At 51.1% G+C, this 22275-nt stretch overlaps 2 protein-coding genes across 2 annotated transcripts; both read right to left on the reverse strand.

The window, feature by feature from the left end:
* Positions 1 to 255: 255 nt before the first annotated feature.
* On the reverse strand, positions 256 to 10727 carry Crybb2 (crystallin beta B2). Its single transcript, XM_076922414.1, has 6 exons — positions 10638 to 10727; positions 9547 to 9624; positions 6840 to 6958; positions 3967 to 4099; positions 2847 to 2989; positions 256 to 512 (listed from the first exon to the last, which is right to left on the reverse strand). The coding sequence occupies exons 2-6, from the start codon at positions 9598 to 9600 to the stop codon at positions 344 to 346; spliced, it is 618 nt and encodes a 205-aa protein (XP_076778529.1). The 5' UTR covers positions 9601 to 9624; positions 10638 to 10727; the 3' UTR covers positions 256 to 343.
* A 5540-nt stretch (positions 10728 to 16267) lies between these two features.
* Positions 16268 to 22035, reverse strand: Crybb3 (crystallin beta B3). Its single transcript, XM_076922420.1, has 6 exons — positions 21988 to 22035; positions 20950 to 21095; positions 20280 to 20398; positions 18875 to 19007; positions 18036 to 18178; positions 16268 to 16503 (listed from the first exon to the last, which is right to left on the reverse strand). Exons 2-6 carry the CDS (start codon positions 21022 to 21024, stop codon positions 16338 to 16340), a joined length of 636 nt encoding a protein of 211 aa, XP_076778535.1. The 5' UTR covers positions 21025 to 21095; positions 21988 to 22035; the 3' UTR covers positions 16268 to 16337.
* Positions 22036 to 22275: the final 240 nt, after the last annotated feature.

Here is a 22275-nt window from a genome sequence, read left to right on the forward strand (position 1 = left end):
CTTCCTCTCTACCTTCCCTCCCTCCCCCCTTCTTTCTCCCTTCCTTCCCTCTCCCTCCTCTCCCTTTTCCTCTCTACTTTACCTCCCCTTGCCTCCGTCTCTCTCTCTCTCTCTCTATCTCTCTCTGTCTCTCTCTCTCTCTCTCACACACACACACACATCACATCACATCACATCACATCACATCACATCACATCACATCACATGCACACACATGTGCCCCAGGTATGCCATGAATAAAAGACGCATAGCAAACAAGTTGCAAGCCACACTTTATTCACTCTGGGTGTCAGGAGGCCCTGGGATGGTGGGCCTAGACCCTGGGGAGGGGAGGATCAGGGCTCTAGCTGGAGGGGTGGAAGGCGCCTCGCTGGTGCCACTGCATATCACGGATGCGACGCACAGACTGCACCTGGGGGTGAGGAGCCCCAAAGTCGCTGTTGTCCTTGTAATCCCCCTTCTCCAGCAGGTACTGCAGCCCACGGTAGCCGGGGTACTGGTAGCCAACCCATCTGCAGGCAGAAGTAGCAGGGAGACATGGTGAGATGAAAAAAGTGAGTTTGGGTGTCCTGACACCAGGAGAGGTAGGAGAGACCCTGCTTGCTTCTTTCCCCTGACAGGGAGCTCACTACCTCACTACACACTGGATATTCCACAAAAGCTTAAAATCACATGGTCTCCCATGCTGCCTCAGGACATCCTATCTTGGCCCTATGCCCAGCAACAAGGCTCAAGGAGAGGAGGAGATAGAGAGGACTCTCTACCACCCATCTACATTCAGTGCCTTGACCAGGCAGGGTGTGAGTAGCTCTTGACCTCTTGATGAAAATAACAACTTTCTCCAGCCCAGGCAGAGGGTCTTACCTGACAGACTCTGGATACCTCCACCCCTGCCCTGCAGTCCTAAGCTCTGCCATGGCCACATGGCCACATTCCACCATAGAGAACAGGACTGCCCGCCAAGGCTTCCTCTCACCACAGGGCCACTACCCCACAGCTTTCTTTGAATGACTTTTGGACCCTCTTTGCCCTGCAATTCCAACTCTGCCTTCGGGTCTCAGCTCAAGAGTCTGAGGGAAGCCCCTTAGGTTTGTGTGAAGCGTTAAATGATTGATTGACAACTGTCCCTCTGGAGGGCAGACTACTCAATCTCACCATCTCCCTTCAAATATGGAGCACCTGACACAGTGTGAGGCACTTGGCACTGATGGGTAAATTAAAACAGCCAAGGATGATGACTGGCTGTACAGAGAGGTTTATACTGATGGGACCTGACAACCCCTCAGAAGCCAGGGTACATGTTCAAGCCAGCTCTGCTGGGGCCCAACACCCTGATTTGAAGCATCCCCCAATTCCTGCGGTGCAAACAGCCAGTAGAGCTGATTACAAGTTGCCACTAGTTAGGGAAGCTTATTCCAAAAAGATTGATCATTGCCCTCTGTTTCCCCAAAGGCTTCTGGGACCACAGGACTCAGATTTGGTGGAGACCAGAGGGCAGGACACAGAATTACTGAGAGTGACACATGGAAGAAAGGTGGACAGAGGGCTGGGGACCCCAAGATCATTGGCTGTATGGAACAGAGCCCACACAGAGAGGCCTGGTGCCCTCTGGACGCATCAGAACGTGTGATGACCCAGGGATGACCAGATCCCACCCATCCCCCCAGCCCACTCCCAGTTTCAGGGTGCCTTGCTCTTTCTTAATAAACTGCCTTTTCTACCAGGGGGGTTGGAAGAGAGAGAGAGAGAGAGAGAGAGAGAGAGAGAGAGAGAGAGAGCGCTCAGGAATATGTGTATTGTCCCTCTGTGTCTGTGAGCATGACCTGGAGTATGTGTCCAACTTTGACAGACTGCCGTGTGTGTGTGTGTGTGTGTGTGTGTGTGTGTGTGTGTGTGTGTGCAGCCACACCTGGCCTGACAGGTGTGCATGTGCAGCCACACCTGGCTTTTTTCACCGGTGTGGGAATTCTAACTCAAGTGCCCATGCTTATGCAGCAAGCCTAACTGCAAAGCCAGCCAAGTGAGTCCTTACCCTTATCATACTGCCATCACACTGATATGGAGACAGTCATTGTGCTGTGCTGCTCCCAACAGAAAAGCATGTCTGTGTTTAGTACGTGTGTGTGTGTGCACGCTTATCTGTGTGTGTACATGTGTATATACCTGTGTGTGCATATTTGTGTACCTGTGTGTGCTCATGCATGAGTGTGTGTGCATGTGCATATGTGTGTGTGCTTATCTCTGTGTGTACATGTGTATATACCTGTGTGTGCATATTTGTGTACCTGTATGTGCTCATGCATGAGTGTGTGTGCACGTGTGCACGTGTGTGTGTGTGTGTGTGTGTGTGTGTGTGTGCGTATTCATGTGTTTCAAGAATGTTCCTCCCCTGGCTGGTCAAAACTGAGCAGCAGAGCTGCAGGCACAGAATAACAACTGTGTGCACCTCTCCAGCACACATTGCCTGAGGATCCACCTAGGACGTCATGTGCACTCTGGTTCACAGTGAGAATTCCACGGGCTGGAAGCCAAGGTCACATGTCAAAGGGGAATTACTCCTTCAAACTGTAGCCTCAGATGTCTGCAGGGACAGAGGGTCCACCTCCTCCCCATTGAGCAAAGAACATTCTGTTTGTGGCATCTGATGCTTCTGCCTGCCCAGGTGACACTGAGGGACAGGATGGGGGGACACAGCCCAGGATCTAACTTCCCACAGCCTACAGGCTGGTGATTCCCACCAGATGGTCTGAAAGTGAGAGGAAGCCAATGTGAGCCCTCCTCCCCAGTGAGCTCAGGACAGAACAGGGCTTGGGGTCCCAGAGGCTGTGGGCTGGGGTCACACTCACGTGCCGCTCTGCACTCGCACAGAAGACACCTTTTCCTGGTACCCATGGGCGTGAAAGCTGGGCACGTCATCATCCACGATCTCCATCTTCTTCCCAGTAAAGTTGGGGTTCTCATATAAGATGATCTTGTGCTCTTGGCTGTCCTGTGGACAGAGGGGGGTGGGTGAAGCCTGGGACACCCCTCCCTTCCTGTCCCACCTTCTACCCACCTCTGCCAATATGTCCACTTCCAGGTGGGACAAGGGCTCTGGCTAGCGACTGGATTCCTATGGAGCAACTGTCATGGGACAGCCAAGCTCAGATCCTGTGCTTGGGAAGCATTTGATTCTGCGACTCCAGATTGCCTCCTGCAACCTCCGCTTCCTACTACATAAACAGCAGCCATAGCTCAGCACTTGCACACATGCAGGCTTCCATGGCCCCAGCAGGCTCAGGGTCTCCCAGCATCTTCAGACCGCCCCAGTAACCGACTGCCCCGGTGAAATTTTTCTTAGTTTATTTTCCCATCCTTTTAGAAGTTCATATTACCACTTGACACAGGACAGAACTGAGGCTCAGAGAGGGCAAGCCACTTGCCCAAAATCACACAGCTGAGAGCAGCAGAGTCAGCACAAGAGCCCGTACGGGTCTAGGGGAAGTCCAGTGATCTACCGAGCTCCAGGAGGTGCAGGTCTGGCTTTGGAAGGTTTAGGTACGAAACCGAGCATTTGCTGAGTCCTTTCCCTACTCAACAGTTCACATGCTAGTAAGAATCAGGGTCAGAGATAGACCAGAAGCTCACATTGCCTGAGTCTTGACTTCCCCTTTCGCCTAGCCCCAGAATATCCTAATACTCATGATTGCTAGTGATTGAATCTGGTCCTAAGGGACATGGTCCACAGGACAACACAGTTGTTCCAGGAATCGCATCCCCTGGAGCTGGGCTAGGAATGAGGATATCTTTACCAGCAAGAACTAAAGTCCATTTTGCAGATGAGCAAATAGAGGCTCAAGGAGGCCAAATGCCACAACGGTGGTCCCTGGCCAATCATAACAGTGTAATGTGTGTTGTAAGTCTCCTGGGCCCTGGTGCTTTGGCTCCATGATACAGGGGAAGGCAGGAAGATGCAAAGGAGCTTACCACTTTGATGGGCCTCAGAGAGCTGAGGGAGTCTGTCCTCCGGCTGCTGGTCCAGGAGTCCCAGCGTGGGTACTCACCCTTTTCAAACACAAACTGCTCTCCCTTGCAGTTAGCCTGCTCGTAGCCCACCCAGCTGCAAGACACAAGAAAGGGCTGGTGACTTCCTCTCCTGGCATCGTGCAGTGGGGTCGTGGTACCTCAACCCAGCCGCAGCGGCCCCATCTGAACCCAAGCACAAAGACTGTATGTGCAAGGTCACTAGGCCCTGCTGCCTTTGATGCCTGTAGCACACGGGAGAATTAATCCCCAAGTCTGAAGAGCAGCTTGGTTACAGATGACAGTGCACACATCCTGTGCCCTAAGGCCAAGAGGATGCTGGGAATGTAATAACCAGCTCTGAATGCAGAACAAGAACCCCACAGCCCCGTCTAGTGACGCTGGCCAGTGTCCACAGTCTGTGTGCCTGAGCCTGGAGGCTATGAGTGGTCAGGGTGACCTCAGCCAGACAGGGAGATTAGAAAGGTGAGCGCCATCTTGGCATTGAGCACACCTATGTGTGGTTCAGTGTGGGCTATGAGGTCGCCCGAGTCACAGCTTCATCCACAGCAGGCTCCAGAATCAATTCTTATATTGGCTCTCTACTTGCCTTTACAGGAGACTCTAGGCTCCTAGATTCACAGGAGAGAGGTGATCAATGCTGGTAAGAAACAGGGCTGGAATCTAAAGAGGCTTGAGTCATAACTCAACAACAACAGCAAGAGCCTCCCGTGTGTTCTAAATCACCTGCAGGTGACTTGGAACAGCAGGTGCCTTTGGGGCAGTGTGCAAACTATCATAGCCTACTTCTTAGGGAAAAGCCTAGAGGAAGTGAGAGTTTGCTTGCTAGGACGAGATGTGATTTCCCTCCAGATATTTTTCTGCTTCTGATTATTTGAATCTGGGGACGTGACCCCTGTGGACCAGACAGGGTTGACGGTAACCCACAGCGCTCCCTTGGGAGGGCATGGCCCACAAAGGAAGGAGAAATAGGAAGGAGGAATGGGATTCTGAAATGCCAAGTTTCTCAGGCTCTTGTGCGACAATGGCGGCCTCTCAGATCTAAGTGGTTGGTGAGAAGGCAACTGTCTGTCACTTGCATTTAAAGGAAGGCTTACACAAGATCCAGCAAGTCCGCTTGTAGCTCTGGGTTCTTGAGAACAGCAACCAGAGCTCAAGCAGGGCTGAACAAGCAAATGTTTACAAGACCCAACAGCTGAGAGCTCAGACCTCCACCAGCCGGGACCAGGCAGATGAATTAGGGAACACATACGAAACCACCATATGTAGCGATGGATGATGCAGGTTCACAAACTCAGCTGGACATAAATATGACCAGGAGACCTGGCTTGCAATGGATTCCTGAGCTCTAAGCCCGGGAGTCTGAGGTTGGGCCAGAGAGCTACATCGAAACTGTCCTTCTGTGGGTTTCATACGTAAGGACCTCACGCTGTTCTGAAAGATGACCATGTGAAGTGTGACTTGTGACACAGGTAATGTCACAAGTGCTGTCTCCTGACATTTCACAACACTGCACAATACACCCAAATATGATCAAAACCAAACAAACCAACAACCAAACCCACAAATACATCCACAGAAAGAAATCTAGATTTTCAAAATCTTAACAAGGAATACTTCTGAAAGGTAAGAAAGATTCAGTTAAAATTGGGAGTAGTTGGACAAATCTTTGCTAAGTCATTCAAGTATTAATATTTTTCCTGGAATCCCTGCACTGAGAGAGTCCTGAGTTCAAAACTCACCTGGTGCCGGGTAGTGGTGGCGCACGCCTTTAATCCCAGCACTTGGGAGGCAGAGGCAGGCAGATTTCTGAGTTCGAGGCCAGCCTGGTCTACAGAGTGAGTTCCAGGACAGCCAGGACTACACAGAGAAACCCTGTCTCGAAAAACCAAAAAAAAAAACCTCACCTGGTTTAAGTAATGGGAACCCTCCCCCCACCAAAAGACAAAAATGAAAAATTTAATGGCTAGTTTTAAAAAGGCATGTTCTTATAAAGAGTGTTAATGTATATAAAATAGTTTATAAAACAGTTTTGAAGAGCAAGTGGGGGTTCACTGTGCATAGGCAAGGCCATGGGTTTCACCCTCAGTAGCCCCTCAACACGCACACACATACTCACGTACACACACACACACACACACACCTGGTCAAACACAGAAACTTATTTTCAACATTAAAAATGTGTTTTGGGGAATTCTCAAATGGTAAACGTGGATGAGACCAGAGGTTCTGCTCAAAGGCTGAAGACTGGAGTTTTCCTGAGGCACAGCCTGGTTCCCTGCGGATGCTTAAAAACTGCATCTGCTCAGACAGTGGGTCACACTCAGCAAATTCTCCTAAAACCTGTTTGGTGCAGGATTCCTGAACCATCAGACATACTGGCCTACTGGCTTGCTGGGATCGCTGGCACCCCCAAACTCACATTTACCAAGAATTGCTGAGGGAGGTAGAGCCACTACAACCCTCTTGCATCTCACTCTGTGGTAAGGGAAGAGCCTACCCTACCCCCATAATTACATCCCTTCTCTCTTGAGCAGAGACAGGGCCTAAAGAGTGATAGCCAAGGTGTCGACTACAAAAGAGATACCTAGTATCACAGAAGGAAGTCTATGGCCAGACACCACACAGCCTGGAAGTCGCCTAACTGGGATTTGAACCCAGCTCTCTGCCACCTAAGCACAAACTCCCTGCGGGCTGTCAGATCCCATGCCCCCATCAACCTAGGAGCACAGCAGAAACGTCAGATGGCCCCATTCAGCACCCTGATTGCCAGGCTCTGACAGCCTTAAGCTAGATAAGACCACCCAGATACTCACGGTCCAGCCTGCACCAGGACAGAGCCTGCCTTTTCCATCCCTGTCTCCTTCAGGTTGGGGCAGGGCCCGCTGAGCTCATGGGAATGGCCCTGGAAGTTCTCCTGTTCGAAGATGATGATCTGGGAAGAACAGGGAGAGTTGAACAGGAGGTGAGCAGGCTCAGAGACCCTCAGGAATGCCAGCGTCCACCCCTCTGAGTCAGAACAGGTATAACACGTGAGTAAGGACTTCAGACCTCGAGCCTGCCAGGGCTGTTTTCCTGTCAGTACAATGGGTGGCAGAGCTAGGGACATGGCAGGCATGACGGCCAGCATTTTCTCAGTCATGACAGACACCCTGGTGTGCTAGAGATTAAATCAGAGCCACTCTACATGCCCAGCTGCCTCTCTGCACTAAGCAGCTTCCCCTGGAAGTACATTAACTAGGGTGGCTGGTACAGGTCAGGGCCTGGACTTATATGAAATAGCAGAGACAAGCAGATAGCATTCAAGCTGAGTGTGCACACCAAACCCAGCATCTTGATAAAAGGTAGTCTCGTGGCATTGGTTCTAGGGTGCAGCACCCCAGATCCCAGATGCCACTCAGCTCCCAGGAGGTGCCACATCAGGAGGTGCAAGAGCCCCCTCTACAGATCTCTTGGCCCTCAAGCCTCTACCCATGGAGGTCTTCAGGACTCCTTGGATCCATATGAGACGGCTCTCAATAGAAATCCTCTCCTCACCTCACCCTGCCTTTGCATCAGCCCTTGGTAGGGGACCAGCAGAGACTCTGCAGTGTGAGGGGAGCCGCTGAAGGCCTTGCAACCATGAGCTAAAAAAGGACAGAGTCTGTGTTCACAACTGCACTGAGAACTGGGAGCCTTTCCAGCCTCTCATCCATGTCCCTGAGAGATGGGAGCCTGCAGGCACTCCTTGTTGAAGAAGTGGGCAGATGAGGGGTGGCTGCAGGGTCTGCAAGGTCAGCACTGGCTGGAGAAAGCACTTCTGGTTCCCAGACTGAGGATTAGAGAGATAAAGGGAGCAAACAGAGTGGCCAGGAGGGCTCAGGGGCAGATTCCATGGGTCCAGGTCAGCCTTCATGGTCACTGACCACTGTGGGCACAGCAGCGGAAGACATGGGCTCTGTCTCCACTTTTCTGTGGAGCCCTGGGAGGAACTAAACTTTTCAGCTCTCTACTGGGCAAACCAGGAAAAGGTAGCCATTTGCAGGAGCATTGAGAAGATGTAGACTATGCAAGTCAGGGGCTAAGGGGCCATTACCTGGCCTGGGATATAAGAGCATGGTGGGGAGTGGCCAGTGGGGATGGGTCAGGCTCTCCATGCATTTGAGAAGCCCTGGGTCTCAGGAGTGCTATATCCTGCTGCTGGTATGGAAAATACTAATGCTAATAATAAAATGTTATATTACTAATTAATATAATTATATAATTAAAGTATTTTATTATTATTATTATTATTATTATTATTATTATTATTATTATTATTACAGATTCAATATTCTTTCCTGTTGGTCAACTCTTTAACCTTGTACTACCCAGTGCAGAAGCCACCAGATGCTTGGCCCTGGACATCTAGTTGTCTCTAATGTGGACTCTTCATAGGAAAAACAGATTTGAAGACAGGCAGAGTTAGTGGACTGTTTAACAACACAGAATATAAAAAATTAATAGCCCGTTCCTTTTTTTTTTTTTTTACAGTTTCCATTGTGACTATTGAAAGATTTTAATTGTGGATGTGATTCACAGTATATATGTGACATCACCGCACATCTGTGACATCATAAAAAGTATATGACATCACCGTATATGTATGTGATGGCACAGTATATTTATGACATCACAGCATGTGTGTGTAACACCACAGTACTGAAGAGCTGTACACAACCTCATTTTTCTTCAAACTCACCCAATTCGCTGGCAACCTCAGGACCTTTGCACATGCTGTTTCCATCGCTCCAGAGTCCTCATCATTCTCTCACCCTATTTTCCCATGGTTGCTCCCTCCCTTGACCCCAGTCACCTCTTCAGGGGGATGCACCATTTGCTGGGTAGCCCAGCCCTGAGGATCCCCTGGATCTGCTTAATGTTAGATGTCTTTCACTCCTCAAGGCTACAGTTTATCTTCGTGCTGATGTACAAATGAAGTTCATGGGGATGGAATTAGGAGGTAGGACTGGACCAGATTGGGTGAGACCAGCCTTTGAGATTGGGATAACCTCCACTCCCTCAGAAGTGTGGGAGTCTGAAAGCAAAGCAGAAGGCCTGAGCAGCATCGGGGGTGGGGACCTATGCCTCTCCAGGTGGAGGCTAAGCCTGGTTTCTGGGACTCCACAACTGTCCTATGTGTCACTCCCCATTGTGTAAGGCTGATGTTCAGAGATGTCAAGCCATCAGCTGGGGGTCAGACAGCAGGGAGTGGAGCTAGACTCCTCTCCAATTGGCACCCAGTCTCTGCCCCAGTCTCGGGGAGTCCTGTGGGCAGTAGCATGCGTGGGGCAGCAGAGAAGCAGAGAAGTTTAAAGTCTGAAGCTGATGCTGGACATTCGGGTGGGAGCGGGCACGGGGAATCGGCCCCGGGTATGCAGCTCGAGGAGACTGAGTCCCCTGAGGAACAGGGTGGAGAGAGGGCACCAGAAGGAGGAAGTTGACTTTGCAGAGAGAACGGAGCACATAGAGGCTGCCTGCCCCTCCCTCCAGCAGGATACCCACCTTAGGGTTAAGGGGCTGGGGCTTGCCCGCCTGTGTCTGGTGGTCTGAGGCCATGGTGGACTCTGGTGTCGAGGTGACCTGAAAGAAAGGTTGTGTGAGGACCTTGCTGGTCCTTGGCTTCAAGCTGCCAGAGGACGTCTGGGCCAACCCTGGTCCAGCCCTCAGTCCTTTTCTCTTTGGCCCGGTTTCAGATTGTTCTGGAAGCAGCCACCTGGCCTCTGGCCTCGCCTTCACTATGAATCCAGCTCAACTGTGAGCAGAAGACTCCCATTTCTCCCACAGTCTCTCGCCCCGATGCTAGGCTCCGGCGCTATGGAGTCATGTTGGAAGGCCTCCCTGGGACCACTTCCAGCTCATCAAATTCTCTGCCTTTGGGTGTTGGGCTCAGTTGGGCCAGCCCAAGCGCTTATTCTGCTATCCAGCAGCTGAAGGACCACTCACAAGTCTCACCCTCTCCTCGTGCCTCAGTTTACCACTCTGTACACCAGGAGAGTAATAGAGGTGCCTCACCCTGTCTGAACCAGGACTGCATACAACTGTGTGCATCTGACAGGGCCCTGGAGTGCACACTCTGCACTCAGGAAGGGACAGCCAAGGGAGGCGTGGTTAGGATATTTCCAGGGGATTTGCTGACACTGAAATCACAGCACTCAGGAGCAAGTACAGCCGAGGTTAGCCCACATGTTTTCCCCAAAGCTGGCCCAAGGGAGCTGCAATCACTAGACATAAGAAAGCGGACTCAGCAACCTAGACATGGTCAAGGTGGGGGCTATCTCTGGCTCCCAAGCCAAATGCATCTTCTTTTCTAGTCTCCAGCATTTAAAAAAAAAAAAAATGGGTTGGAGATGCTGAGAAGCTGGTTAATATATTAACGAGTATCCTTGTCCAGGCACTGGCTGTGCACTGGGCCAGACTACTAGATTGCTTCCTAACCCATAGCAGAGGGAGTTTGATGACCCTTCTCCCCAATTAACAGAAGGGAAAACTGAGGCCAAGTGCTGAATTCTCTGCTCCATGCTTTCCAACATGGATTTAAAAAAAAGAGAGAGCAAAGGGGCAAAGGGCAGAGCAAGCAGCAGAAGCCTTCTTACCAGATTGCCAGCCCCCGCGAGTGCCGTGAAGCCAGGCTGGCAGGAGGTGGTATTTATACCTTCCCCAGGGGAGCTGGTGCCAAGATGGATGACCGCTGCATCCCTGCAGAAAGCGGGGTGAGAATGCGGGCTAAGCCTACACCAAAGCCCAGGTCAGCAAATGCCCACAGACATTGTGTCTCCACACAATAATGTCATTAGCTTTCAGATTCGGCTGCGCCAGTGTGTCAGGCGGCTGGGCAAGGGGATGCCCTACTTTGCAAACATCAGCCATCCTGATGCCAGGACGGGGCCATGCCAGGTTCACGGGTGCAGTCACCAGGCCTGGGGCACAGCAGGCAGAGGCCTAGAGGCCTTCTCCGTGTCTGGGAAAGGCAAGCAGAAAGGGAGGCTTTAGGAAGAGGCCAACAGTCATTCATCCACCCACATAACCCAGGCCAATCCACCCATCCATCCATCCATTCATCCACCCACCCACATACCCCAAAGCCCATCCCCCCACCCATCCATCCACTGTCCTCATTAGTTTTATGTCAACTTGGCACAAGCTAGAGTGATATGAAAGAAGGAACCACCAATTGAGAAAATGTCTCCTTAAGAGCCCACTGTAAGGCATTTTCCCAATTAGTGGTGGATGGGGGAAGACTCAGTCCATTGTGGGTGGGGCCATCCCTGGGCTGCTGGTCCTAGGTTCTATAAGAAAGCAGGCTGAGCAAGTCAGGAGAATCAAGCCAGTAAGCAGCACCCCTCCATGGCCTCTGCATCAGCTCCTGCCTCCAGGTTCACTGCCCTGTTTGAGTTCCTGTCCTGACTTCCTCCCAGGAGGAACAGTGCTGTGAAAGTGTGAGGCAAATAAACCCTTTCGACACAACTTGTGTTTTGGTCATGGTGATTCATTACATCAATGGAAACCCCGTGACTAAGACAATCCACTCATATGTTCATCATTGACCCAGCCATCTGACTCTACACCTTTTCAACCCGTTTATTAATATGCCTACATATTCATCCATTCACTTATCCATCCACCCATCCATCCATTCACCTATCTATCCATCCATCCATCTACCCATCCATCCATCCATCCATCCACTCATCCTTCTGCCCATCCATCCATCCATCCATCCACTTATCCATCCATCCATCCATCCATCCACTCATCCTTCTGCCCATCCATCCATCTATCCACTTATCCATCCATCCATTCACCTATCCATCTATCCATCCACTTATCCATCCATCCATCCATTCACCTATCCACCCATCCATCCATCCATCCACTTATCCATCCATCCATCCATCCACTCATCCTTCTGCCCATCCATCCATCCATCCATCCATCCACTTATCCATCCATCCATCCATTCACCTATCCATCCATCCATCCATCCACTTATCCATCCATCCATCCATCCATTCACCTATCCATCCATCCATCCATCCATCCATCCATCCATCCACCCATCCACCCATCCATTCATCCATCCATCCATCTATCCATCCATCCATCCATCCACTTACCCATTGATGATCCATCCACCTGGGAGCCACAGGTGCAGGAGTGCTTCGATTGTCGTGTGGTAACCAACTGCTCTCCAACTGAATTCAAGGTCTGCTCCATGGGAAGAAGTCCCTGCCCAGTACTGTAAACGTGGCTAGGAGGGTCATAGGCCCTAGGGGGGAACTTAGTACCATTGTTTTGCTAGATGGGTGTAACCAAATTGTCTAAATGTTTATATATATATATACCTGAGCTCTCAACTTCAGTCAAGGAAGCTTCTCCCTGCAGTGAGCAGATGTCTATGTAGAAGACATCATGCTAAGAAGACTGCCTGAGCTCACTGAGAGCTCCACCCTAAATGGATTATCTCTATATCCCCCACTCAAGGCTCAGGAGCATCAGGGAAGCGGGATGAGGAGAATGTGAGAGTCTGAGAATGAAAAAAAGAGCCATAAAATGTTCTGTGGGCATGGCATGGCCATTGAATGCATGAACTCAGAGCAGCTGTGGTTACAAGCTCAAGCCAGGCAGCACTTCATGCGTAGGGGAAGAATATATGAAGCATCAACCCTCGCTGAAGAGCTGTTGTGTTTGAAGGCTGCTAAAGAAAAGGGAGTCTTGTTTCCTTCATTGTGTGGCTACTGGTGGGTTGCCATTGTCCTGGTGACTTCTTGTCAACTCCACACAATCTAGAGCAGTGGTTCTCAACCTGTGGGCTGAGATCCCCTTGGCAGCCTCTGTCACCAGAAGTATTCACATTACGATTGATAAGGGTAGCAAGATCACAATTACAAAGTAACAATACAGATAATTTCATGGCTGGGGAGGGGTCACTACATTAGGAATTATATTAAAGGGTCACAGTGATAGTGAGAACCACTGTGCTAGACTCACCTGAGAAGAGGGAACTTCAATTGAAGAATCACCTTCATCAGGTTTACTTGTCTGTGGGACATTGTCTCAAATGCTAATGTAGGAGGACACCATTGTGGTGGTGCCCTCCCCAGGCACCAGCTGAGCTGTATCAGAGAGAGTCAGAGGGCCATCCAGCAAGCACCATCCCTCCCCACCACCCACCCCCGTGAGCTCTGCTCTGAGTTTCTGCCCTGACTTACTCAATGATCAACTGTGGCCTGAAAGTCTAAGATGAAATAAATGCTTGCTGCCTTAAGTCAGAGTGTTCTATCCCAGCCACAGAAAAGCCGTGTAAAACAGAACACCCATGTAAAAACACGGATTCGCAGGCAAATGGGCTTTTATTTATAATAAATCTCAAATTTGTGCACATAGGATGTTGTGATTCATCAGGAAACATTTGACAATGTTGTGTACCTGTAGACTCACCCTCACACAAAAAGGGACCATGGGTAGAGAACATCTCCTAAGTCTTGGCTGGCTCCACAGCCCTCCTCCTACCTCCCCTACAACAAAGGTTTTCTTCTTCAAACCAGGAGGGGGAGGAGCTAAATACCTACCTAGTGCATGGCTATTATAGAGATGTCATTCCTTCTCAGAGGAGCCAGCTTGGAAGCCATCACAGAAAGCACTCAGTGGCCTCAGTCTTGAAGACACTCATTGTTTGTCACACTTGGGTCAAACACTGTTTTCTGAGGCTTATATGTTTTGGTTTTTGTTTTGTTTTGTTTTGTTTTGTTTTTTTCAGTCGAAGGACAATGTACTGGGATCCAACAGCCTGAGCCTTTGTACTCAGCTGATCATCCATTCATTTCACAGAGCCTACTGGGGACTCGGTTTGAACAGACTCACATCCCCTCCCCAGTCTGGGTGTGGCTCACAGCTGACAGATCCACAAGCTCTCAAAGCCCTTTGCTGTGGTGTGATTCATGTGCGGACAATGGGCTCAGTGTGGGCCAAGCTATAGGTAGCTACCTCTGCACCTTCTGGGCATGTGTAGGCTCAGCCCGTAGTAGGGCCTCAGAAAATATGTGTTGACTGACTTAGAGAGAAGGCTCTACTAGAAGGAGGTGTCTAGAGCTCCAGGTTGTACTCTTTATTGGGGACTTGGGGATACCCAAAGCAAAACACAGATATAGCATATTTGAGAGCTGCTTGTCATTGGGGCTTCCTAAAATCAGCTCATGGGCATGTTAGGCCATGTGACCCCTTTCTAGGCAAATAAGCAAGTCACATGTCAGTTTCAAGTGAACTCTTTAAAGGCTTCCTCCTCCTGTGTGTTCCTCAGATGGTGAGGCATGGCAGGAAGGCAGAGTTTCTGCCCTGAGTACACGTGTGCAGCCAAGCTCCTGCTGACCAGGACAGTGGTACAAGGGAGAAACAAGGACACCTGTCATTGCAGCTAACTTTACCAATGCCCAGAAGAAAGGCCTCACTTTCAGGGGCCATGAAGACAGCAGGCCTTGGTGTCTTTTTTGGGGGGGCACAAACACAGCGTGTAGGCCTTGAATGCAAAGCATCAGGGAGTCAAAACGTCTCTTAGATCATCCAGCTGGGAGGAATTTTTAAATCTATCCAAAGGGACAGTTACTTGTGACTGCTATTTGCAACACCCCTCGGTGTTTTGAAATAAAGTCAACTATAACCCACCTGCCTACGAATTTTCAAAATGAATTGGTGAAGATGCCCTTAACTACATTGTAAAGAATAGCACGATACAATGTTGCAATGGCTAAGGGCTTTGACAAAGCTGGGGCAAGGTGAAGAGAAAGGCAGCAGCCGTCTTTTAACTGTAGCTATAGACTGGTGTGATACAATGTTGCAATAGCTAAGGGTTCAGACAAAGCAGAGGCAAGGTGAAGAGAAAGGCAGACACCTTTCTTTAACTATAATTATAAAGACTGGTGTGAAACAATGTTGCAATAGTTTGCCTTTGATAAAGCTTGGACAGACTTAGGTTTCTGATTTCAATGGGTACAGCACTTGGCTAGGACATTGTTAGTGAATGTATGTTGGTCTCTTCCTACCCTAGGCAGAAGCATTTGTTCAAACACCATGAGAGAGAGACAATGCCCAGGTGCCAGGATTTGCCAAAGTGATGAGGAGGTTCTACCTTAGGAGTGGGGACCTTGGGCTGTTCAAGTGCCAACTCTGGTGAAGTTCACTGACGAGTGCCTCATTAGGAATCCCCAGAGCCAGCTTCCCAGCTGCAGAGAGCTCTGAGAGCCCAACCTGAGGCACAATGAGTGCTCACTGCACAGGGAGTACATGGAGAGTCAGCACAGCAGGGGCAGCGCCTGTGTGAGAATAGGGGGCTTTGGAGCAGCCCAGGAGCCCTGGTCCTCCCCTTGAAAGCTGTGCCCGCCCCCTCTCTGCACTGCCGTTTCTCTGCAGATGAGAATGGCTTCAGCTATGGCAGCCTTGTGTTCCGTTGGCTTGCTTCCCTCTGCCTCTAACAAGGCATGGCACTTGCCACATAAATGAATGGCCATGGGGTTAACTGACTGATAGGAGGATACAGGAGAATGAGTGACACAGGGAAGGGCGGGAGAAAGGAAGAATTTGGAGAACGACAGATGAACTGATGGGTGGGAGGAAGATGAATAGCTGAGATGGATGGAGGATGGATGGATGGATGGATGGATGGGTAGATAGATAAATAAATGGATGATGAATGGGTGAATGGATGGATGGATGGATAGATGGGTGGGTGGATGGGTAGATGGGTGAATGGATGGATGGGTGAATGGGTGAAAAGACAGATGGTTGGTAGCAGGGATACATAAATTGATGGAAAGAAAAAATATAGAAAAGAGAAGGAAGGAACAGTGGATGACAGATAGGTGAATGGGTGAGCAGATGGATAGGAGGATGGATGAAAAGACAGACAAATGAATATATAAGGGCATGGGTAGACAGATAGGTAAATAGATGGATAGGTGAGTGGGTGGGTAGATGGATGAATAAATAAATGAGTGGATGACTGGTTGGATGAGTGGATGGATGGATGGAAAGGTGAATGAATTGATGGACAGATGAACAGATAGTTATTCAGATGTGGGCACTGGCAGCAGAAGTCTGCTTGTGGCGAAGGGTGTGTGACCTCCGTTGACAGGACTGGATTGGGGCACAGACACACCCCTCCTCCCCTCCTTGCAGTTCTTGCCCCCCCCCCCGCACCCATCCCCCGACAGGAAGTGACGCTGACAGAGCGGCGTGGCTGGTGGGCTTTATTGAGCAGGTTCAGGAGGGGACACGGGCATTGGCTCCTGGGAGTCCTCAGCTCAGCTGCTCAGGAAGCAGCCACGCTTGTGCCACTTCTGGTCGCGGATGCGGCGCACCGACTGCAGCTGCGGCTGGTTGGCGTCCCACTCATTCCAGTGGCGAAACTCGCCCCGCTCGAACACATACTGGCGCCCGCGGTAGCCGGGGAACTCGTAGCCCACCCACCTGCCGAGAATAACAGAGTGAGGTGCGGCATGTTCCTCCAGAGTCCCTTAAAGCTCTCTAAAGCCTGCATTTTCTTTGCTCTTCGCCCACCTCAGGTCCTTCTTGGCTCCCCAGTGTCCCTGAGATGAAGCTAACCATCTACCTTTCCCAAGGCTTCCTTTGTCTCACCTCACAGTAGCCTTTCGTCTCCAGCCCTTCACCCCTCTGCCTGAGTCTGAGCCTTCACAGCTGCATCGATTCTGACTAGAATGTCCTTCTTTACCTGATCTTCTGTCTCCTTGGGGTGGGAGTGGGGTCACGCATACCCTTGGGACTCTCAGAGACACCTTCCTCCAGTGTGCCCATCACACTCACGTCAGACCGATGTATACCTGAGGGAAGGGCTACACAGCTCCAACTGCCCACAGGACCCCTGTCCCTGACGTCTCTGATGCTCAGGAAAAAGTCACTGAGTACATTCACAGTGTCATCTTTCTCGGCTCAATCCCAGGTTCAAAGGTCACCCTGAGGTTAGCAGAAATAGCAAGCTCGATCATAGCTAGGCTCAATCCAGACCCTGATAATAACAGAGGCTGTGAGATCGCTATCAGCCTGAGAATTAGCTCCAGGCCTGAGGAGTTAGGAGAGCCATAGACACCTGGGCGGAGACCAAGCAGTGGGGACTGAGATAGAGCAAAGCTGTCTGGGACTTTAGGTTGCTTAGAATCCTCAGTGGAACAGGAGGCGGGTGCTGGAGCATTCTGGAATGGGGGGGAGAGGGAAGAGAGCATAAGGAGGAGAGGGGACAAAGAGAATGAGAGAGAGAAAGAGAGGCAGAGACAGAGACAGAGAGAGAGAGAGAGAGAGAGACAGAGAAAGAGAGAGAGAGAAGACAGAAAGAGACAGAAAAGACAGAAGAGAGAGGGAGAGAGAGAGAGAGAACATGTGCACAATGCTAGGGAGAGAGCTCAATTCTTGAACTTGGTTTTTGTTTCTTTTTTCATTTTTATTTTCCATTTCATAAAGAAAGACAGGGAGAGGGAGAGAGAGAGAGAGAAAGAGAAATTAAAGAGAAAAGAGAGAGGGAGCAAAGATAATAAGGAGGAGAAAGAGAAAGAGGCAGAGACAGAGACAGAGAGACAGAGAGACACAGAAAGAGACACGGGATCTTTCTGTATAGCCCTGGCTATCTCAGAACTCATTCCATAGGCCAGGCTGAACTTGGACTCACAGGAATCCACTTGCCTCTGCCTCCCAAGTCCTCGGCTTAAAGGCATGCCCCTGCTGTAGCTCTTGGATGTTTGAGGCACGGCCTGACTCTGGAGTCCAGGCCTCTTGCAAACTCCCACTCCTCCTGCCTAGCCTCCCAGGTGCTAGGATCATGGACTGGGCCATCACACCCTCCACCACAAGGGCTTTGAGTGACGATGGGTTCAGAAAGCTGACTGAGTCACTTGTGTGTAGAGCTAGCAGCTAGCTGTGGAGAAACTGGTGTTAAAGGAGCAGCTGCCAGGGTACAGGAGCTGGAGCAGAGCGGCTGGGGATTCCCTTACGTCCCGTTGATGACCCGGATGCTGGCCACACGGTCCTGGAAGCCGTGGGCCCACAGGCTGGGCACATCGTCATCTACAATCTCCATCTTGCGCCCACTGAAGGCTGGGTTCTCGAACAGGTGCAGCTTGTGGTCTGGGCCATCCTGAGGGCAAGGGTCAAGGGTGAGTGAGACTCCCCCACACCCAGAATAGCAGGAATGGAGTCACCCCAACTGTCAGCAAGAGAGAAGGACTTGAGAGACACCCCAGAGCTGAGCAAGAAGAAGGGGGCTGGACAAATCTCTTTCTACCAGTCATTACTACCAGAAAGGGAAACTGAGGCTCAGAGGGGACCATAAAGACCTAGGCTCTGGGTCACTTCTAAGTTTACTCTGCTGTCATCCTCCTGGTCTCCCCTCCCTTGTTGTCTATAAAACACTCTGTTCAGGCATTGGAAGGAGGGGCTGGGTGGCTTCTGTATTGATGGAGCAGATGGGACATAGATCATGTCCCCTCCAGGATGTGCCAGGAAAGAGTGGGGACTGTCGTGAAGTGATTTTTCTGGGTTTTTGAGTTCTGTGTTTCTTTGAATAGTATTGATCTGAGCCAGAACGACGATGAGGCTTCTCAGGTTAATTGGGTGACTGCAAAAGGGGTCAAGGGTCATGTCCACTAGTTCAGGACAAGAACTCTGGTGTCCTTCCCCAGTACCCACTCAGGAGCCAGATTCTTCTTGTCCCACACCATTGTTGAGGTCAGAATCTGAGGCCTATCCAAGCAGGATCACCGTGGCAAAGCTGACCCATGCACGCACACCCACGTGCACACACACACGGACAATAGCAATAGCCCTGACTTACAATGTGCAAAGGCCGGAGGGACAAGAGAATGTCACTACGTCGGCTGCTGGACCAGGCATCCCAGCGAGGATAGTCCCCCTTCTCCAGGACAAACTGCTCCCCACGAAAGGCCCTGCGCTCGAATGCCAGCCACCTGAGAGTGGAGGGAACAAGGTCACGTCTGGTGTGGCTGAGCAGGGACCCACAGGCAGGAGAAAGAACAGGAACCTCACACCTTCCCTATCCCTAACCCAATCCAGACCCTGTGCCTGCTGCCAGGGAAGCTCTGGGGATTCATCTGGTGCCCTGCGCCAGGAGCCCATCAAGCACATTCTGAGAATCCGCATGCACCAAGTTTGGGAGAAGGTTTGGTAAAGTCCCCCTCGAAAGATCCATGAGTGAGGGACTAGAGTGTTAGCTCAGTGGTTAGGAAGAGCATTGGCTGTTGTTAAAAAGGACCAGGGTTCAAGTCCCAGCACACACACACACACACACACACACACACACACACACACACACACACACACAGAGCTCATGACCATCTGAACTCCAGTTCTAGGAGCTCCAGTGACCTCTTCTGGCCACCAAGGGTAGTGCATGTATTTAGTGCAGAGGCCAAACATGGCGGGCCAAACACTCACATACGTAAAATAAAAATAAATAAAACTTTAAAAAACAAACAAACCCTTCTCTTCCCCCTCTAGGAACCATCTGCCTTGTTTCTAACACCCTCTGAAATCCACAGCACTGTTTGTCCTCAGATGAGGAGACACAGCTGGCTGATGTGCCGGAGAACAAAGTCCCAGAGTATAGACTCAATCTGGGGGTCAGAGCTCAGTGAGCAGCACAGGGCCTGCTGCTCGAGGGCAGGTTCCGGACACCTTGGTTTTATTGCCTCAGTTCCCTCCGCCATACCAGTGATAGAAAGGGGCGTGGCTCTAGCAGGACGAGGATTCATGATCCAACTCAAGTGAGGCTTTACAGGGAGATCATTTCTACCGTTATTTAACAGTAAGTCCTGTTTCTAGTCATACGATTTTTTTTTTAATTTTTAAAAACCTTTATTTATGTGGGTGTTTTGCTTGCATGCATGTCTGTGCACTGTATGTGTGCCTGGTGCCTGCCGAGATTAAAAGATCCCAGCCACGTGGGTGCTGGGAATCGAACCCAGGACCTCTGCAAGAACAGTAAGTGTTCTTCAGCCCCTATTTCCTTAAGTGTGTACAGCTGGTGTCAACTTGGTGTTTCAGCTCTGAGCTGGGTGCCTGCTGAGCCTCCTTCCTGTCTGTCACACACCACAGGAGTCATTCTGTTATTTTGTCGATGGGGAAACTGAGTCAAAGGCAAGGACCTAGGGCAGATCTGGGGCTGGATTGGGCCTCAGTTTGCAGGAGGCTCGGGCAGCGGGTGGTGCCTAGGTACTCACGGTCCAGACTCCACTTGGATGGAGCCCACCTTCTCCAGCAGGCTGTCAGTGAGGTTGGGACACTCAGCTGAGAGCTCACACCGCTTTCCCTGGAAGTTCTCTAATTCGTACACCGTCACCTGGAAGAACAGAGGTGAGAACCTCAGCCTCTGAAGGGCTCCAAAGTCCACTCCCTTCAGCGGAACAGCAGGGAGGACCACTGTTGTCTTCCCACTCGCCTAAATAAACCACGCAGGTCTGCACCGCTCCCTGGTGGCCGCAGTGCGCAATTGCAATAATGGCCCGGGTCCTGCTGAAAATCACCAGGGGCAACATCAGAACGTTTCCTCAGAATATTCCGTCACGCCATCCACGTCACATGTTCCCCCTGAATCCTCAGCACGGCTTGGAATGGACACAGCAAGCGATGTCACATTCCCCGCCCCCCAATCCATCAGCCATGCTCCCGCCACGCACTTTATCATGTGACAATTCTGGGGCTGAGGACAGCAAGCATCACTTCCGTTTTAAAGATGAAGCTGCCAGCACCCAGAGACACCAAGCAACTCAAGCAGGGTTACACAAGAAAGGTGGAGCTTGACGCCACATCCCCTGAAGCCTGGTGCCCAGGAACTACACTGAGTCGGTTGGCCCTCAGCCCTGGCTCTCGATCCCATCAAGTCCCAGGTACCTTGTAGCTGCCCCCAAGGCCTCCATGGCTCTTGCCAGCTGCAGCCTGCTCAGGTGCTCCGTGCTGCTCTGCCATCTCTCCAGGGACACTTCTGCCTCAAACTGAAGGAAAACCAGGTCACCAGCTGCGGTCAGCAGGGTCAGGGGCTGATGGGACAGGAACCAAACATCAGTGAGGACCAAGATCTATAGTCAGTCAACAAACACCTCCTGGGCACCTGCTTTGGGCCATGCATCTGGACCAATCAGTGGGACTGGGGAGTCCCAGGGGCCCAGTAAAGCAAGACCAGTTTGCTGAGAACACAGGGAAGAAGGAATTTTAACTGGATGTCACCCCCCACACACACCCCAAATGTTCCCTGCACAAGGCTGGACCTCTCTGTGGGCTCTGCGGCCTCAGGACTAGACACCATAGCCAGGGTGAACAGCAGACCACAGAAGGCAGGAGAAACAGACAGACCAGGCAGTTGTGAAAAGGACCAGGTCTTCGGAAACCATCCCAGGCCATGAAGCTGACTACTGAGTGCTTACTGTGTTCTAGGCTCTTGCATAGTGGACCCTGGCAATCTCAGCCTCAGGGGGCAGAGACACAGGTCTCAGGCTCTGCAGACTTCTGCACACCAGCATGGGTGTATGGGCATGCACACACCTGTCCCCGACTAACCCTCGCCTCCCTCATGACCTGTCCTGGCACATGGGTGTGAGGCCCAGCATGCCCAGCAGCTTCTGCTGTGTATCTCACCAACATCAGCAGGACACAGGGCTTGGCCCACCTCATGGGGATGCCCCAGTATACCTGACAGGTCCCTTTCCTTTCTCAGTCCCCAACCCACAGTTGGGGAGCCAGCCTCATGCTCAGACCCACAGACAATACAGTCCATCTGTGGCTAGGCCTAGTTGTCAGGTATGGGTCCCAGAGGTCACCCTCTACCCTTGCTTGAGTGAGCAGGGTTTGGGCCATGCACACCCAGAGATACCGGAGGTTGCACCTTCTTCTACAGAGTGCACTTCCCCCTGCCTCGCCCAGTCCAGTACAAACCTGCCTCCAGGACCAGATGTCCCTAGACTGGCGTGCCTCCAAGGCTGGCCTATTTATGGGCATGTTCTGTTGGCCCAGCACATTACAGGCTGCTGAGATAGCACCCTGTCCAGCCGATCCTGTCCGGGCCATTTCACCCTAATGGCAAGCCCGGGGAGGCCCCTAAGGTTAGTCACCTCCGGTGCAACTCTGATGACTTCCTGGGGACCAGTGGCCTTTGCTGGCTTTGTGAGAGGCCAGCCAGACTAAACAGGGGGCATGGGGCACAAATTCCCTCCGGTGACCGCA

The sequence above is a fragment of the Arvicanthis niloticus genome, chromosome 24, assembly GCF_011762505.2.
Source record: "Arvicanthis niloticus isolate mArvNil1 chromosome 24, mArvNil1.pat.X, whole genome shotgun sequence".
Classification (NCBI taxonomy): domain Eukaryota; kingdom Metazoa; phylum Chordata; class Mammalia; order Rodentia; family Muridae; genus Arvicanthis; species Arvicanthis niloticus.

Excerpts from the sequence above, each read along its gene's own strand:
- Crybb2 (XM_076922414.1), bottom strand. The coding sequence starts at position 9,600 with ATGGCCTCAGACCACCAGACACAGGCGGGCAAGCCCCAGCCCCTTAAC. Across the intron at positions 4,100-6,839 it reads GTCCTGGTGCAGGCTGGACC|CTGGGTGGGCTACGAGCAGG; the intron begins GTGAGTATCTGG and ends TGTGTCTTGCAG. Across the intron at positions 513-2,846 it reads GTGCGAGTGCAGAGCGGCAC|ATGGGTTGGCTACCAGTACC; the intron begins GTGAGTGTGACC and ends TTCTGCCTGCAG.
- Crybb3 (XM_076922420.1), bottom strand. The coding sequence starts at position 21,024 with ATGGCAGAGCAGCACGGAGCACCTGAGCAGGCTGCAGCTGGCAAGAGC. Across the intron at positions 20,399-20,949 it reads GCCTTGGGGGCAGCTACAAG|GTGACGGTGTACGAATTAGA; the intron begins GTACCTGGGACT and ends CTGTTCTTCCAG. Across the intron at positions 16,504-18,035 it reads ATCCGGGTCATCAACGGGAC|GTGGGTGGGCTACGAGTTCC; the intron begins GTAAGGGAATCC and ends TATTCTCGGCAG.